This window comes from Geotrypetes seraphini, chromosome 2 (genome assembly GCF_902459505.1).
Source record: "Geotrypetes seraphini chromosome 2, aGeoSer1.1, whole genome shotgun sequence".
Classification (NCBI taxonomy): Eukaryota; Metazoa; Chordata; class Amphibia; order Gymnophiona; family Dermophiidae; genus Geotrypetes; species Geotrypetes seraphini.
In genome coordinates this window covers 244,765,781-244,778,840 of record NC_047085.1, presented here as the reverse complement: position 1 = coordinate 244,778,840, position 13,060 = coordinate 244,765,781, and the positions used below count along the sequence as shown (strand labels likewise).

At 43.9% G+C, this 13,060-nt stretch overlaps 1 protein-coding gene across 5 annotated transcripts in view; it reads left to right on the top strand.

The window, feature by feature from the left end:
• The window catches only part of CDH12 (cadherin 12), a 799,528-nt gene that overhangs the window by 646,205 nt on the left and 140,263 nt on the right, over window positions 1-13,060 (top strand). For all 5 annotated transcript variants that reach the window (XM_033935287.1, XM_033935284.1, XM_033935288.1 and 2 more), the window contains one exon: window positions 12,338-12,505. In XM_033935287.1, the coding sequence (XP_033791178.1) occupies window positions 12,338-12,505 (168 nt within the window). The remainder of the gene's footprint in view (window positions 1-12,337; window positions 12,506-13,060) is intronic.

Sequence of the window (13,060 nt, the reverse complement as noted above, 5' to 3'; positions counted from 1 at the left end):
ACTGGTGCTGACTGCCTATGTCGTATGACATAGCTGGTGACATTGCTAGCAGCTCACCGGGATATTCAGCGGAAGATAGCTGGCTATCTCCCACTGAAAAGCAGTAGTTAGATGACTTAGCCCTTTTAATCTGCCAAGAGCCATTCCCAGCTAGCTATACAGCTCTGAATATCAGCCAGTCTGCCTTGATCTCCAAAGGTTGAGGATATCAGATGTTCCAGCTACTATATGGCAGGTATTTTGCTTCAGGAGGTGCTATCATTACTTGATGCAATGTAAATATAATATATATAGGCAAAGTAAAAAATACTGTACTACTATTTCTAGAGACTTCAGCTGTGAAACTACAAACATCTCATAATTATGTGCTGGTAATAGCAAAAATATATACAGAATTTAGGAATACATTTTTTACAGTTTTTAGTTCTGATGTATATAAGTTATTCAGATAGGAAATTATGTACTGTTTGTTGCTGTCATTGAGAACCTAAATTATTAAAGTGGGCTACTGTTAAATTGTGTTATTTTACCACAATCTGTGCTATCTTAGCACATAATACCTGGTTACTAATAACCCAGGTTAACAGTAAATAACCCATGTTTTCATGGTTGCCCACTTAGATAACTCCCCCCCCCCCATCTTAGTTCTTCTCTGTGTCCAATCTACAGCATATCCTTTATAGTGGGCAATATTGAATCTTTGATTTATCTGGAGCTGATCCTACACTGGTGGAGGCTGCACTATGATTCTGGTCTCCTTGCAACCTCTACTGTATATGTGACTTTTCTGGTTGTGGTTCTTGTCTCCTTAGAAAAGGACTTTTCTGGATTTCGGATATGCATTTCCTTATTGTTGCAATATAGGGAGTTCTTTCTTGGATAAGTGAGGCTCTGTTGATTGTTCTTGTCTTTTGCTTTTTCCTGCAAAGGTGGTAATTTTTCCTGTTTGTTTAGCTTGCAGTTTACACTTTAGTTGACAGATCTGACAAATATTCTAGCTCTGCTTAGACTGAGATGTGTTTTGTCATGGAAGTTGTTGTTTTTTTTTGTCTTTGATGTCTTAGTAGTGACAGTGTATATCTTGGTTATCTGAGAGCTTTAGCTGTTAATATGGAGGTGTAACTTCACTTTTGCTATACCTTGGATACTGATTGTCGAGCAAGTCAATATTTGGTGTTATCTATTTGGCTACCTTTCCATTGTTCTTTGTATGGATTGCACCTTGAAATCCTGTCCATTGCTCACAGCCATTCCCCACATATCTCAGGTTCAAGATTATCACCGGGACCCCCGAGGAAGGCAACATACTGCCGAAACATGGCCTGTGTAGGGCCCTGGGTTCCCAGAATATCCTGTAAGCTAAGAGCACATGGTGCAATTACTGTTTTAATCTTGATACAGATTTTCTGTATTTAATGGAGTTTTTCTTGAAGTTATCAAACAACATTTTGAGAATAATAAACTTATGCACTTGAAATTTCCTGTACATCCAGGATCTTCTGTTCCACTGTTCTTGTTGCTATTTCAGAGCTTGCACACAATTGAAAGTGAATGTATGAATCAATGCTGTTTTTCTATTCCCCTCTTCTCAATGGACTAAAGAGGATTACCTTTGCAAATTGGAGTCAGTTATTGGGAGGGATAAAAACCCTTGTGTTTGCTTGAGACATTTATTTATAGTTAAGTACCAAAGCATTACCGTACTGGGCAGACCGGAGGTCCATCAAGTCCAGTATCCTGTTTCCAAAATTGACCAATCCAGGTCACAAGTTTAATTAATTTTCTCTTGTGTGATGGTGTATGTGGGCTTGCTGTATCTGTGGTTTACACAACTTGTTTGTGTTTTTCAATTTCAGCCATTCTTTCCTGGGAATAAGCATTTTTCATCCTGATATCTGCCACTTGGGTACATGAGCACTAGTATATCATCTTTTTTTAAATTCTATTTGCTGCAATCTGTCTGCTATTTTTCTCTGGCAGAATCTATTTGCTGGGTCTCAGGTGAACCTTGCTGTTTACTTTGAAATTGCATTACCCACCACTTTGCTGGGTTTGTTTGCAGTGTCACGAACGAGTTCTGCTCTGCCTCGTACAAATGTGGTGCCATTATCTGAGATTTGTGGCTCGGTTGAGCTCTATTTTGTTCTCTGAAAGTGGATTATCTGTTCTCTGGCAAAATTTGGTGAGTTGCAGGTGAACTCTCTCCCTCTGTCACTCCTATCAGTCAGCTTTTTCCTTACATCTAATATTCTAACTTTACCACAGCCTGTCAATTCACTTGACAACTACAAGTTCTATAAAAAGAGAGAACACTAGTTGTCCTCTGATGCTATTGTTACCTAAAGAAAAGAGAAAGACTAAACTGATAGATCTGCTGTGAAATGTGCATCTCCAGATCAGCATATGTGCCTTTGCTACTACTACTATTAATTAGTTCTATTGCACTACCAGATGCACATAGCACTGCACAGTTACAATGAAGAAGAAAGTAGTCCCTGCTCAAAAGAGCTTACAATCTAAACAGACAAGACAGACAAACAATATGACATGGGTACAGTTAAGAGGAACGGTTAATCTGCTGGCTAGGTTGGTGGGCAGAGGGGAGTACAGGACAATCAAGCTATTGTGACATCACTGATGAGGTTGGCTCTTATTGGTGGAATGAGGCGTTATGACATCACAATCTCAGCTCTGCTTCCCAAAGACTGAAACTCTTCACACTACTAAACATAGAAACATAGAAATAGACGGCAGATAAGGGCCACGGCATCTAGTCTGCCCACCCTAATGTCCCTCCCCTACCTTTGCCCTGTGAATAGATCCCATGTGCCGATCCCATTTGGCCTTAAAATCAGGCACGCTGCTGGCCTCAATCACCTGTAGTGGAAGACTATTCCAGCGATCAACCACTCTTTCAGTGAAAAAGAATTTCCTGGTGTCACCTCGTAGTTTCCCGCCCCTGATTTTCCACGGATGCCCTCTTGTTGTCGTGGGACCCTTGAAAAAGAAGATATCTTCCTCCGCCTCGATGCGGCCCGTAAGATACTTGAACGTCTCGATCATGTCTCCCCTCTCTCTGCGCTCCTCGAGCGAGTATAGCTGTAATTTGTCAAGCCGTTCTTCGTATGGAAGATCCTTGAGTCCTGAGACCATCCGGGTGGCCATTCTCTGCACCGACTCCAGTCTCAGCACATCCTTGCGATAATGTGGCCTCCAAAATTGCACACAGTATTCCAGGTGGGGCCTCACCATGGATCTATACAATGGCATAATGACTTCCTCCTTACGGCTGACGAAACCCCTTCGTATGCAACCCATGATTTGTCTTACCTTGGACGAAGCCTGCTCCACTTGATGGCAGACTTCATGTCCTCACTGACGATTACCCCCAAGTCTTGTTCTGCTACCGTTTTTGCTAGGATCTCGCCATTAAGGGTATAAGACTTGCATGGATTTTGGCTGCCCAGGTGCATAACTTTGCATTTTTTGGCATTGAAGTTGAGTTGCTATGTCCTAGACCAGCGCTCCAGTAGGAGTAGGTCGTGTATCATGTTGTCGGGCATTGAATCTTCGTCTGTTGTGCATTTGCCCACTACATTACTTAGTTTGGCGTCATCGGCAAATTATGTTATTTTACCTCGAAGCCCTTCTGCCAAGTCCCTTATAAAGATGTTGAATAGGATCAGGCCCAAGACTGAGCCCTGTGGCACTCCACTGATCACCTCTGTCGTTTCGGAGGGGGTGCCATTCACCACCACCCTTTGAAGCCTACCTCCAAGCCAGTTCCCAACCCATTGCGTCAATGTGTCACCTAATCCTATAGAACTCATCTTGCTCAGCAACCTGCGGTGTGGTACGCTATCAAATGCTTTGCTAAAGTCCAGGTACACAATGTCTAGGAACTCCCCAATATCCAGCTTCTCCGTCACCCAATCAAAGAAGCTGATCAGGTTGGATTGGCATGATCTCCCCTTAGTAAATCCATGTTGTCGGGGATCCCGTAGATTCTCTTCATCCAGGATCTTATCCAATTGGTGTTTGATTAGAGTTTCTATTAGTTTGCTCACTATCGATGTTAGACTCACTGGTCTGTAGTTTGCTGTCTCCATCTTTGAGCCTTTCTTGTGGAGTGGAATGATGTTAGCCGTCCTCCAGTCCAACGGGACGCTGCCTGTACTAAGGGAGAGGTTGAAGAGCGCAGACAATGGCTCCGCCAAGACATCACTTAGCTCCCTAAGCACCCTGGGGTGCAGGTTGTCCGGCCCCATTGCTTTGTTAACCTTGAGCTTTGACAGCTCACCGTAGACACTGCTGGGCGTAAACTCAAAGTTACTAAAAGGGTCAACTGAGCCAACCCTTGTCTGTAGCTGAGGGCCAAGCCCCGGCGCTTCTCGGGTGAAGACCGAGCAGAAGTATTCATTTAATAGTTGGGCTTTTTCCGAATCCTTTTCCACATAGTCTCCATCTGGATTCCTAAGACGTACATTCCCGCCTGAGTTTTTTCTTCTGTCACTGATATACCTGAAGAAGGATTTATCTCCCTTCTGGATGTTCTTTGCCAGAGACTCTTCCATGTGGAATTATACTCCCTGACTGCTGTTTTGACGGCTTTTGATTTGGTCAGGTAGTCTGCTCTAGAGTCCTGCTTCCCCGATTGTTTGTAAGAGATGAATGCTTTTTTCTTCACCTTGATGAGGTCTGAGATCTCCGCAGTAAATCACTGTGGCTTATTGTTCCTTCGCCGTTTACTTACTGATTTAACATAGCGGTTTGTTGCTTCTTGTATGGTGGCTTTCAAAGTCGACCACATTTCTTCCACGTTATCAGTTTCTGCTTGGCTTTGTAGTGCCTGGTGAACGAAGTCTCCCATTTCTTTGAAATTTGTATCCTTGAATTTGAGGACCTTGGTCAGTGTGGTAGATTTAGTGAAACCTTTCCTGAGATTGAACCATACCATGTTGTGGTCACTGGAGGCCAATGTGTCGCCCACCGAGACCTCTGTGACACTTTCTCCATTGGTAAGTATCAGGTCCAGTATTGCCTGATCCCTTGTTGGTTCCAGCACCAGTTGCCTGAGTCTTGCTCCCTTCATAGAGTTTAATAGCCTCCTGCTGCTGCCGGAAGCAGAGGTAAGTGTAACCCAATCCACATCAGGCATGTTGAAATCATCTAGCAATACTGTGTCTCCACGCAAGGTGATATTTTCTATATCTCCAATTATTTCCATATCCAGGTCATCCTGTTGTCTTGGGGGTCTGTAAATTACGCCAAGATACAAGCATTTGTCCTTCCCTCTGGCCAAATTAATCCAAAGGGATTTCCCAGTATACTGGACATCTGAGATTCTCGTGACCTTAATGTCATCTTTAGTATATAATGCTACACCTCCTCCCATTCTGCCCTTCCTGTCCCGGCGAAGCAAGTTGTAACCCGGTATGACCATATCCCACCCGTGGGAGTCTGTGAGCCAGGTCTCAAATATCGCCACCACATCCAGGTCGGCATTCCTTATTTCTGTTTCCAATTCCAGGATCTTGTTTCCTAAACTGTGTGCGTTGACGTACATAGCTCTCCATGTTGTATTTTTGTTACGTCGCAATGGGGATATTCCTGCTTGAGCTACTTGAACACCTTTAGCATTATTTGCGTTATTTGTGCTTTCCTTAGACCCAGAACCACAATGTGTACTCCCCATATACCCAGAACAACAGTGTGTACTCCCCTTAGACCCGGAATTACAATGTGACCCATAAATATGATGTGACCCTACTCCCGACTCGAAAGTGTGTGCACTCACCCCCGACCCAGAATTTCGGTGACTACTTACCTCAGCCTCAAAAAAGTATTGGCAGTTTAGTTCGCCAGGTATGTTGTTTGTGCCTGTACCCGCCCCCGACTTACCTAGTTTAAAGCCCTGAATTATTTCTATAGCACTACCAGATGTATGCAGCGCTGTACCAGTCACAAAGAAGACAGTCCCTGTTCGAAAGAACTTGCAATCTAAACAGCCAAGACAGACAAACAGGATGTCATGGATACAGTTAAGGGGAACGATTGATCAGCTGGCTGGGTTGGAGAGCAGAGGAATAGGGTTAAGGATTGAAGGCTATATCAAAAAGGTGGATTTTCAGTCTGCTTTTAAACAAGGGACAAATTTGAATAATTCACATTCAAATCAAATTAATTAAATTATAGTCAATCCGCATTTAAAGAAAGATATGGCTCTGGTGAGGACCAGTTTATTCGGATCTATCTTATACAGTATCATATAGTAATGTTAATTCTATTGCATAAACATAGGAGTCTGTACTTGAGGTGAATACCCTCTGGTTGTGAAATGTTGCAGAAGGATATCAATCACATCTTTCAGCTCCTTCTCCTTTATCAGTGGAGTATAGTACCTCTACCTCTCCAGTTTTTCTTCTGCAAGTGAACTGAGAAGGTGTGTTCTGATCTGCTGTGTTAAGGGTTTTTGTGTTTTGTTTTGGGTTTTTTTTTTGGGGGGGGTTCTATCCATTTTTGGAGGCATCAGTGCCTAGAGGTCCTCAATTTGGGGCAGCTCTGCCTGGGAGAGGATGCAGATTCCACATGGACAGTCTGCTGCTTGCAGGGTAACCACAAGGTGTACCTGTTGAGCCAACCTACTTGGTGCAATTTAGAAGCTTAGGGACTATTCCCCTGGGAGCTGGCTTATCTTCTGATTTATCAGAGACAAGCACAGGCTGTGGGTCCCTGTTTAAGGGTGTGTTTTTGCTCCCCCAGTCACAGCACAAGGATCTGTGGAGGGTTGTTGTTAGACAGGTCGGGTCTAACTAGCAGTCCAAAGATTTCCAGTTTTGGATCCATTCTGGAAAGGATTTGAGGCAGAAAATCTACTCCCATTAGTCAGGCTGCAGGAAAGCTGACAAGGCAGGCACCAGCACAGCATAGTGAGTACAGCCCATTATTACCTATAGGGAAAATTGAGAGGGGGGTTTCAAATAATATGATCTTTGAGGGTTTCTGGGGACAGAGTTAGGGTCCCCCACCCCAAACTCCTTTCCCTTGGTTTTATAAACTTCAATTGAGCCCCCTCCCTCACACACACAGGCCATTTTTGTGCAAATTATCTGGCAATGGCCATCTTGGATTTTAAACAATCTTTTTTTTCTAAAGCCTTCCTCTGCTTCTAAAACCCTCAATTTGAGTCAGGATCAATTGGGATGGACTCCTCAGGCTGTTCTACCCCATATCATGCCAGTTTTGTGCTGGATGGTTGGCCTAATGTCCATGTTCTCTGGGGCATGCAAAGGAGGGTCAGGTACCTCGGGCTTAGCCTCCTCTGAGTCCTAAGGGGGTCCGGATGGCAGTGAAGAAATCCCTAAAACAAAACAAAAAAGAACCAACAAAATCCTGCAGAAAAGGTGCACAACAAGAAAATAAAACAAAACTCCAGGAAAATGTACAGGGTTCAGGAATTTATAAAAATAACAAAAAATTTTAAAAATTAAGACAAATACATAAGCGACATAAAATACATCCAAAGAACTGGTCTTAATATGCATGTGGAACGGACCCGACATGGTCCATGTTTCGAAGAAACACTTCTTCCTCAGGGGTCCTACAGAAAGTCCATAAAGTGCAAGTATGTAGAAGCAGCAGAGCCCAAGAAGCTAGTCTCAATCATAGGGCCTTCTGGTCAGGTGTTTACCCCAAATTTCTTTAATCTCCTGTGGAAAGCCTTTTTGACGGGTCCAAGATACTCTGGGCTGCTTGCAAGCATGCCGACCTTGGACCGGGGAAAGAATAAGCTCCAGGAGACCTCCCCACCGCTATGGAACCCGACACCCAGCTGACTAGGACTGGGAGGAATGGAGATCAGACTCCCTGACTTTATTGTCCCAGAGTGCAGTTTATAGCCTGGAGTACTCAGGTTCCCTTTCAGGGACTGGAGATCAGGAGGCAATAGTACCACTTGACCAGGGAGATGATACCTCAGTGCAGCGGATTTTCAAGTCAGGTACTGTGCCTCATGTTTTCATGGATGCACTCAGGGAATTGAAGGTAGAACTGCATCATCCGTCGACATCTCAGTGCATAGTCATGAGTGGTACAAATGCTGAAACTACCATTTTTCTTACACACCCAGACATTACCTTGCTAGTCACTGAGCAATGGGAGTCTCCAGAAGGCTCTCTAAGGGTAAGCTTTGCCCTATGGCTTTAGAATTTCAGCAGCTATTTAGTCAGCCATGGGTAGATTCCACAGTGGCTCTCGTGATAAAGCGTACCTCCCTCCCTAATGAGGGAGGCATGATGTTTGAAGTGCTAGCTTTGGAGATCAAAGCTGCGGCAACAACTTCATTTAAGGCATGTGCCTGCCACTCCAGGTTTCGGCGGAGTCCTGCTGCAGAGGAGGACATATACTCCCAGCTGCTGCTAAAGGGGATAGAATATGTGGTGGGTGCTCTTTATGACATCATCAGTGTCATAAGCAAGGTGTTGGTGTATGTCATTTCTGCCTGCAGGATGCTCTGGAGCAGGCAGTGGATGGGTGATTCAGCCTACAGGCCACCTTAAGCAGACGGCCTTTTAAAGGGCAGATGCTATTTGGTAAGGGCTTAGATGACCTCATGGCCAGTGTGGCGGATCTCCATCCTAAGTCTCTGCCTGACAGCAGACCTCACTGTCCTGCTGAGGGAGACAGAAGGAATTTTTGTTCCTCATAGCACTCCCAGCGGTACTATACAGGTGCCTCCACTCAAAGATCTTATCAGGGTTTCAGACAGAGGTTTTGCAGTTCCAGACTCCAATAACCCTCAGGGTCTCATATCAGCCCTGCCTCCAAGAAGACGCAATTACGACATTGAACAAGTCGTGCTCTCACACATTGGCGGGTGGCTGCTGGCATTTAGGAGGTCATGGGGCAAATTTCCTTGGACCTATGGGTTCTAGATCTTATTCGGGAAGGTCACAAGGTTGATTTCTATTGCCCTCCATCAGATCTGTTTGTGGATTCTCCAGCCACATGGCTGGATAAGGAGACCAGGGTCTGAGTGACAGTGCAAAAGCTGCTAAACATTCAAGCCATAGAACCAGTTCCCGACAAAGAATCAGGCTCTGGTAGATACTTTGCATACTTCATAGTGCCCAAGAATGACATAAAGATTGAAGAACAATTCTAGACCTCAAGTCTGTAAATTCGGCCTTCAAGATGCTGTGCTTACAAATGGACACAGTTTGGTCAGTAATTGTGGTGGTGGCACTGGGGGAATTCCTAGCCTCCCTAGATCTTATGGAGGCATACCTTCATATTCTCATTTTCCCGGTCCATAGGAAATACCTGAGATTCCATGTCAAACAAAGGCATTTACAGCTTGCAGCCCTACCCTTCGGGTTGGCAATGGTTCCACGCACCTTCACCAAGGTGATGGTCGTGGTGGCAGCTCACCTGCACATGATGGAAGTACAGGTTCATCCATATTTGGATGATTTTCTGATCAGAGCCCCAATCAAAGTCAGAAGGCAAGCTGGCTGTGCAGTAAGTGGTAAATCTCCTTCAGGATTTGGCTGATTAGTCAACTTCAAGAAGAGTCATCTATAACTAACACAAAGCATGGAGTATTTGGTAGTATGCTTCAACATGGTGCAGGGCTGCATCATTCTTCTCGAGCCACACAAACTGAAGCCAAAGAAGCAGATTACAGAGCTCCTAGTGAAGCAAGATCCTACTGTCTGACAATACCTTCAGGTTCTAGGCTCGATGGCAGCCACTTTGTGTTCCCTACAGGATTATTTTCTCCCCCAGTGGTCATTGCAGCATCATTCCCTCCAAGTGCTGCTTCCCTTGACAGTGGAAATGAGGAACAGCTGGTGCTGGTGCCTCCAGATAGACTCCTTGTTGAGAATTGTTCCTCTCTGAATCCCCTCATAAGTGATTCTCATAACTGATGCCAGCTTTTTAGGGACCCATTGTGGGCATCCACTCCAGGGCCTGTGGTCTCTCCATCAGAGAAAATGATCCATAAATTGTCTGGAACTGTGGGCCATTCAACTAGCCTTAAAGATGCTAGAAAAAGATCTAGAAGGCAAGGCAGACAGAGTGTTGTCAAATAATGCCAAAGTGGTAGCTTTTGTGAACAGACAAGGAGGCATCAAGAGTGTTCCGTTACATATGGAGACACAGATGTTCAGGTGGGCAGAGGCTCATCTTCAGGCACTTTCTGCAGCCCATGTAGCAAGAGTGGAAAATGTTCAGACTAACTTTCTCAGTTAGCACACTCTAAGCTCAGGAGAATGGTCCCTGTACCAAAGAGTGTTTGACCTCATTGTTAAACACTGGGGAATTCCAAGAATGGACTTGATGGCTTCAGCCAAGAACAAGAAAGCAAATCTATTCTACAGCCAATGACATAAGCCAAGAAGCACAGGGTTGGACATGTTGGTTCGAGACTGATTTATGTGTTTCTACTGTGGCCCATGGTGGGCCAAGTCATTCGCAGAATCACATCTCACCCGGGACTTGTGATCCTATTAATCCCAGATGCATCAACTACTGGTTCATATGAACTACTCAGTGTCCAATCTACATGTTGAACCCAGGTTGCTTTGGTCTTATAGTATGGCTATTGAGCGCTCAGCCTTAGTTCATAAAGGATATTTGGAGATAGTCATTGCTACTCTTCTCTTAGCTAATAAGCCTTCAACTGTTGTGGCCCACACAAAGGTCTGGAGAGCTTTTCAGCTTTGTTGCACCACAGATAATATGGAGCCCTTCAAGGTTACGATTCCAGTGATTCTTGCATTTCTCTAGGCCAGACTAGAGAAGGGCCTGGCAGTGACATCTATCAAAATACCAGGTGGCAGGCCTCTCAGGCTTCCAAACTCAAGTGGGAAAGGTCTCGCTGGCGTCTCATACAGATGTGACCAGATTTTTTAAGGCATTGCTCAGATTGTGGCCTCCGTTACACCAGCCCCTTCAGATGTAGAATCTTAACATTGTACTGAATGGACTTTGTTAGCTCCCGTACTAGCTTCTTCAAAAGGCATCTCTTCTGGATCTCACAATGAAGACAGTATTTCTGATTGCAGTAGTCTCAGCAAGAAGGGTCTCGGAATTGCAGGCACTCTCACGCAGAGAACCATACCTCAGGATCAAGGAGTCAGGAATTGTCCTCCACATGGTACCTTCATTTCTACTAAAGGTTGTTTCAAAATTTCACATCAACAAAGAGGTCCATCTACCCACCTTTCAGGTTTTGGGTTCAGCCAAGCAAGATAAAACATTGCAGAGACTGGATGTACAAAGAGTTTACTCCACTATTTGAAATGGATAAATAACTTTTGTCTCTCCAGCTGTCTGTTTATTCTAGCCTGTCAGTCAAGATGAGGCAGACCAGCTTCCAAGGCATCTATTGACAGATGGATTTGTATAGTAATTTTGTCGACATATGATGCCTGTGGCAAACATCCACCTATTGCTCTAAAAGCTCATTCAACTAGAAGTCTGGTGGCTTCCTGGGCAGTGCCACCTGAAGAGATATGTAGAGCAGCTTCTTGGTCTACTATCCATAACTTTATGAGATATTATAGAGTGGATGTAGCGGAAGATGCCATTTTTGGATCCTCGGTTTTGCAGACAGGTTTATCTGTCCCATCCTAGGCATCTTCCACTGCTTTGGTATGTCACCTCAAGTACATGCTCCTATGTTTATGTAAGCAAATCCCAAGATGCATTGGGAGGGGAAGGCCCGTCATTTGCATATGGCCCTCTAGCCAATCTATCATTGGCAGATATGGGGGAGGGGGGTCCAGAGATGTCGGGGGAAGGGGTATAGGGCTCTGTGGTTCAGCTGGTCCTGGCAGGGGGAATCTCCATCAGCTGAGCCGGCAGGTATCCCCGAAACTGGCTAAGCTGATGGGGATTCCTCTGCCACCATCAGACAAGATAGTTGGGTACGTCTACAACACTTGCTTTTGTGCGTTTTTCATGTGGATGTTTTTATTTTTGAAAATGGCCAAAACAGATAGACCAAAACTTACAGAGGTCATTTTCAAAAATAAAAGATATATGCCTGGTAGTTTTAAAAATGGACATTTTTTTCTGCTGGGTTTGTGGGTGTCTTGCCCAAAACATCCAACCTCAGACTTAAGACATCCTATCGAAAATGCCCTTCCACATATTCATTGAAACTATGGTTCAAATTTATTTTACAGTAATTTAGACAAATATTTAAGAAATAAAATTGAGGATTTAATTAAATATTATTCATTTATTTCATTCAAACAGCAGATATTGTATCTGTGCTAGGATTCTTAATACATAGTTATGGATGTATATCTCTTGTTTTTTATCTAAGGTGTGATAAGGACAGCTTTACCAAACATGGACAGAGAGGTCAAGGAACAATATCAAGTGCTTATCCAGGCCAAGGACATGGGAGGACAGCTAGGAGGATTAGCTGGAACTACAACTGTCAACATCACACTGACTGATGTCAATGACAATCCGCCAAGATTTCCCAAGAGTACGTTTTATGCTATGTAACCATCAGACAAGTACACTTTAATTTAGGATTCTGTTTGTGTGGCAGTGAAACATGCAAAGGTCTATTTTTAAAGCAGTTCTTTTCTGCATCCATGACACGATTCTTGGCAATAAATCTTCAAAGGGCAGGATTGTGCTTGTGCACAATATATGGAAAAAGCATGTGAGTCAGTCTGTTTCCAGAGTTTTAAAACAGCACATATTTTATATAAAGATTTAATATTCTACAGCTTCAGGGAAAAGAAAAAAAAAATTTGCATAGAGCTGTGTTTCTGGCACGACAAAAGAGGAATGACAGACAAATACATAACAGGGATTAAAATGAAACAACTTTCTCAACAGCTTCAAATGGAAGTAGCTATAGATATAACAATGTTAAAGCAGTGGAACCAGGAATACATACTACATGGGTAAATGGTTTGAATATGAGGTCTTAGCATCGTAACAGCCTGTCAGGGAAAGGCCCCCTAAAGAGTCTTGAATTGAGATCAACTGTGAAATTTGGGACAGAAATTCTAAGCATTAGGCCAGCTCC